Genomic DNA, 6,031 nt, shown 5'->3' with positions numbered 1-6,031 from the left:
AAGATGATTTGTATCGTACTATTTACGTTATTTGTGTGTTGTGTGCTTAGTTTTCCCTTGTCTTGCATTTTAAGATATTGTGTGCTTAGTTTGTTATCTTGCATTTTATTTTAAGAAAATAAAATAAATTCTTGTATGCTTAGTTTGTTGTCTTGCATTTTAAGTTAAGAAAAAAAAATTATAGTCTATATTTTTTTAAAAAAGTCTATATTAAAAAAAAAACAAATTGTTAAGTGTTTATTGTTTTAATTTAATTTAAATCGATAATTGTAATTTTATGTAATTATAAAAACAAAAATATAAAATTAAATAAAAATGTGAAATAAAAAAGTGGTGGGGTAGGGTGAGTGGTGAGTGGTGGGGTAGGGTGTTGAGAGTTAAACAAAACCATTGGAGTGGGTAATTGTTGAAAGTTTGTTGAATTGGAGAGAGAAAATGATGTGGAGTGTTGGGAAGAGAAAAAGTGGGGCAGAAAAGGGTTAAACCATTGTATATGGTCTTACAACAAGCAATTTACAATCAAGAATAAGCAAGAAAAACAGACCCACCCACCCACTTTGCTTTTGCTTTTAAAGGATAATTTTACCTGCAAAAACCTCTGCAGACCACGTTAGTTGACCCGTCACTGCTGTTTTGTCTCCCTTCACATCACAGCACTGCATCTCATCACACATTGGCTTCTGCTCTGCTCCTCCGTTTTCTGTTCAAGAACTCGCTGACAAAACACGTTTGCGTCACTCTTTTGACTCTCTCACTCTTCACCTTCCCACTATAAATAATTTGCATTTTGCAATACCCTTTTGCTCCTCTTCACTTTACTCCACTCATTGCTTCAAATGGAAAACCTTCGTCACTTTCTCTCCTTTCTTCTTTTCCTTGGTTTCTTGTTCCATGAAGGAAAGGTTGCTGCAGCTTTCAAGAAAAACCAAGATGGATCAGAGGAATGGGGATACGTTGAAGTCAGACCCAGTAAGCTTAAATGCATTAAATTCTGTTTTTTTTTTCCATCATGGGCATTTTCAAGTTACTATATTTCATATTTTGAGTGTGTGGAAAAGGAAAATGGAGTGAAACTAACAATACCCTTATACTCATGTTTTGTTATTGCAGAAGCACACATGTTTTGGTGGCTTTATAAAAGTCCTTACAGAGTGGAAGATCCCAATAAGCCATGGCCTATTGTTCTCTGGCTGCAAGGAGGGCCTGTAAGTGTTATTGGACTTGGTTATGTAATCTGAATCTGAATTGTGAATTAGGCACATGTTCTGTTTGAGTTTATGTATGAATGGGATTTTGAAATATTGTTCAGGGTGCTTCTGGGGTTGGGATTGGAAATTTTGAAGAGGTTGGTCCTTTGGACACTGGATTGAAGCCAAGGAATTCAACATGGTTGAAGAAAGCAGATCTCTTGTTTGTGGTGAGTTCTGACTCATCCATCATGAACTTTTTGTTTGATTTCTCTGGTTCTGTTCATCATTTGATGATTTTTTATGTCATGGCGTAGGACAATCCTGTTGGAACCGGGTACAGCTTTGTGGAGGACAAGAAGCTCTTTGTGAAAACAGATGTGGAGGCAGCCACTGACTTGACTACATTGCTAATTAAGATATTCAACAGGGATGAAAATCTACAAAAGAGTCCTCTGTTCGTTGTGGCAGAGTCTTATGGTGGGAAATTTGCTGTCACTCTTGGATTATCTGCTTTGAAAGCAATTGAAGATGGGAGATTGAAGCTTAAATTTGGAGGTAGTCATTGAAAACATTTCTGAATTGTGGATGGGGTTAACTTGTTAATTTCTTTGTGTTAGTTAGGAAAATTGGCTGGTTCTTAATGTTAAGTTTTTCCAGAACAACAGAAGAACTTTAAGAAATGTTTGATTTTGGGTAACTTTTTTCTTTTGTAGGTGTGGCATTAGGAGATAGTTGGATCTCCCCAGAAGATTTTGTGGTAGGTGATTGAATTATTTTGCCCATAAGTTTGTGTTCTTGAACATTCTCAGTTTCATACTCATTCTCCAAAATTACAGTTTTCATGGGGTCCTCTCCTCAAAGATGTCTCAAGACTTGATGATAATGGATTAGAAAAATCAAACAGGTAGAGTAAATCCATTGTCCAACTTCTCAAATAAAAATAAATTGTACAACAAAAAATAGTACTGTCCTATAGAATGGCTATTTTCTCTGTTGTCTAACAAATCCATTTTAGAGATCAGTTTAGCTCAGAAGATCAAGCAACAACTAGAGAATGGTAAATTTGTTGATGCAACCAACTCATGGGGTGAACTTGAGTCTGTGATTTCTGCTAGCAGCAACGATGTGGTAATCTTCTTTCAGCATCTCTGATCTCTCTTTCTAACAAACAATTCAATTAAATGATTGAGACAACATGTTAAAAGGTCTTATTAATTTTTGTTGACTCTAGGACTTCTACAACTTTTTGTTGGATGCGGGAAGTGATTCAGTAACCTTATCAGTAATGGAGCTGGGGTTATTCAAAGAAGTAGCAATGAAGCGCTACTCCAAGTATCTCACTTCTTCCCTGAGGTCAAAGTCACCATCTCCAGGCGGTGATGAAGATCTTGACCAATTGCTAAACGGTGTCATAAAGAAGAAGTTAAAGATCCCTGAAAATGTCACGTGAGTTTGTATTTCTTTGACTAGGAATGATCACTGCTCACAATTTCACTGCAAACCCATGAAATGACCAATTTATCTACTGTGCTGACAGATGGGGAGGGCAGTCCGATGATGTTTTCATAAATCTTGAAGGTGATTTTATGAAACCAAGAATTGAGGAGGTAAAAAGATAATAAGTGCATGTTTTGAAATAGGCTGAAAACCTAGGCAAAATCACTATGGACGGACACAAAAGTGAATGAAAGTCGCTTCTTTCTACCTACCGTGATTTTGACTTACCGTGGTTTTCCATAGTATATTCACAACAAGTCCTAATTGTATATCAAAAATCATGTTCACAATCATTCCTAGATGGTCCATTTAGGCTTAAAATCAACATTTCTAGTGAACTTTTTGTTCTCCTGGGTTTTCTTCAAGTGGGGAAATTTTTTTTTTCCTTTTTTGGATATTTTATGTCCTTTAGTAAAATCTCTATTATGCAGGTTGATGAGTTGCTGGCTAAGGGGGTCAGTGTGACTGTTTACAATGGACAAGTAAGGTTTCATTTCCCAGCACTCCCATTGTTTGACTGGTTTGAAGATCCCCTGTTTTATCTTTACGTTTTAATAAGATGATTATTTTATTTCATGTGACCTCATAATCTTTCTGACTCTTATAGGTTGATTTGATTTGTGCAACCAAGGGTACTGAAGCTTGGCTCAAGAAACTCAAGTATGCATCTCTTTCCTACATAATTGATCCTTCAATATTGGTAAAAGTAAAGAAAATTCTGTGTACATCCGCACAGCACAAACAGCTCACACTCAAAGCGAGAAAGGAACAAAAGAAAAAGAAGTAATGAATGTAATATGATAAAAATAGAGAAATAAAGCCAAAAAAAAAAGGTGTATGTTTGATGTCTAAGTGTGTTTGTATCTCTGTTTAAGTTGCTCAAAAACTCATTAACTCTAATGATACAAAAAACACATTTAAACTGTTTTAAATATGCTCTAACAGAAATACATGGAAATTTTCGGTGTTTCTTATTTTGTTCTCCATCTTTATTCTGTAGGTGGGAAGGACTTAAAAGTTTCTTGGGGAAAGACAGAACACCCCTCCACTGTGGAAGTAACAAAACGACCAAAGGCTTTGTGAGGTCATACAAAAACCTACACTTTTATTGGATCCTTGGAGCCGGCCATTTTGTAAGTCAATATCAATCATAATCTCAACAGCTATTCTTATGTTTTCACTTTTCAATGCAGCAACAAAGTGACTTGTCGTGTGCTCTTCTACATTATCTATAAATACACAAGTTACAATAAGCCAATACTGTTTATAGGTTCAATGTGATTTAGATTTTAGTTTTGCAGTTTAGCTAATTATACTCATCTAAGTTACAGTTACTATTCTTAAGGCATTGATTTTTATATTTTCTTACTTATTTAACTTTTGTCATGTATATAAACTTTGGGGTGTGGAGGTCTAAGGTGATAGTTGAAAGGGGGAAAAGTACCTTTCTTTGTGCTTCATTGAGGATCGTCTTAGAATCACTTTTTTTAAGAAACCATTCATCTGTAACTGTCAAACATGCAAATTTGCTATTCCAGATTCCATATTTTGTTTTTGTTTCTTTCCTTCGTTGCAGTAAAAATAAAAGATGAGTTGTCATTTTTCACATATGTGATAGCCAGCAAATTTAAGGGTTCTCTTCCTTGTTTTTCATTATTATTTTCAAATAAATCCTTGTTAAAATAATTATTTTATTATCCTTAGGGAAAAAAGTGTGTTTAGGAAAAAGTTAAAACCAACTTAAAACGACTTTTAGACTTAGGGGAACAGTTTCTTCCTTCTACTTTTATTTATTCGAACTCACGAAAGAGGTTTTAACCGACTTTCAACGTTTATCCAAACACACTAAAATGCTTCATCTTGTTCTAGTATGCATTGTTTGGTTCAAAGAAAATGAGATGAAAGATGAAGAGTTGAAAGAAAACATGGACAACTAGACATTTTCTCTTGTTTGGTTGCAGCAGAAAAAGGAAAAAGAAAGAAAAAAATATGGGGGCCCCACCTAACAAAGTTTTATCTCCTTTGATGAAGAGAAGTTGTAGAATCTGTGTGTGTTTGGTTTCAAATCTGGAGAGGCCAAACGTGGATCCAGAAATCTAAAAACAACTATTTCTTGCGTCTGTAAACGTGGATCGGGGCCAAACGTGGATCCTGAATGTGTTTTCCAAACACACACAGAGTGGAAATAATTATAGATAAAATGTCAATTATACCCCTGTACAACTTCAAAGTTTTTCTATCACCCAGGATAAAATAGTAATGGTCTATTACACTCTTTTTCTTTTCATATTCTCTCATCCCAAATACTTATCTCTCTTTCTTTTTTCACTTTTCTTTCCCAACCAAACATAGTGTTAAAGTTTTGTAAAAATTTTGAACTACAAAATTGAATTTTTAATTTTTTTTTCAAACTTTTTACATGTGCTTTAAATGTATATCTTAACAAAATCTTTAAATAAAACTGTTAATGAATGTTCTGTTTTTCCTTAGCAGATCTAGAAAAAGTTACTCCTTCAAGTGTTGAGTGTTTTTTTCTTTGGAAGGTACTCAAAATAACGTAAGAATGAAATCATAGAGATATATACAAAGGGAAGCAGAGGCATTTATGATGAGTGTGTAGGAAGTAGGAACAGATGAGATTGATAGAGATGCTGACTACATTATTACTTTTGTGGGAAACATTAGTGTCAGAGTCCAAGTTATAAGATCAATGATACTGTCTCTGCACAAAAATCTGTGTCTGTGCTTCAGTTCCTTATTTTTTGTCTTAAGAAGAGTACACTAATTTATGATGGTTGCTTATTGCTTCAGGTACCCACTGATCAGCCATGCGTAGCACTTGACATGGTTGGTGCTATTACACAGTCACCAGCAACATGAAGTTGTACATAGAAAAGGAAATTACTATTTACTTATAAAATAAAATCAGCTTACACGAAAGAGCATTGATTGTTGGTCAAGCAAAGGGTGAGTCAACAAGCAAAAGCTGGAACAGGATCAATCACAGAAAACAGCAATAAACTCTTGGAAGGGAGAGAGCTACATTGATGTTATTTATGGCTTATCAAATTTTTTTTTACAATGTCATTCTTTTCCCATGTCATAATCACAAGTAACTTTTCTTGTAAGTTTGGCTATTCTGGTAAAATAAAAATCTAGTGAATGAGAAAATTAGGTATTTCTTATTTAAATAGAAATAAACAATTCTCTAGATGTTATTTATCTACTAGTTACCTTTTTTTTTTGTCCTTTATATTAGGTAAATGTCAAAATCTGAAGAACGGGTGAGCCAAAAGTTATAATTGGTAGTAGCATGTTTCAATATGTTTTTTTTTTTTCCAAAA

The 6,031-nt window shown here is 34.4% G+C and overlaps 1 protein-coding gene across 1 annotated transcript; it reads left to right on the top strand.

Moving 5' to 3' along the window:
- The first annotated feature begins 592 nt into the window (after positions 1 to 592).
- LOC130747203 (serine carboxypeptidase-like 51) lies at positions 593 to 5,900 on the top strand. Its single transcript, XM_057600062.1, has 13 exons — positions 593 to 969; positions 1,111 to 1,205; positions 1,310 to 1,417; positions 1,505 to 1,745; positions 1,904 to 1,947; positions 2,027 to 2,094; positions 2,213 to 2,318; positions 2,422 to 2,636; positions 2,728 to 2,797; positions 3,119 to 3,169; positions 3,295 to 3,347; positions 3,688 to 3,820; positions 5,499 to 5,900. The coding sequence occupies exons 1-13, from the start codon at positions 837 to 839 to the stop codon at positions 5,565 to 5,567; spliced, it is 1,386 nt and encodes a 461-aa protein (XP_057456045.1). The 5' UTR covers positions 593 to 836; the 3' UTR covers positions 5,568 to 5,900.
- The last annotated feature ends 131 nt before the right edge of the window (positions 5,901 to 6,031 follow it).

Source organism: Lotus japonicus, chromosome 3, assembly GCF_012489685.1.
Source record: "Lotus japonicus ecotype B-129 chromosome 3, LjGifu_v1.2".
NCBI lineage: Eukaryota > Viridiplantae > Streptophyta > Magnoliopsida > Fabales > Fabaceae > Lotus > Lotus japonicus.
This window is presented reverse-complemented; position numbering and strand designations above follow the sequence as displayed.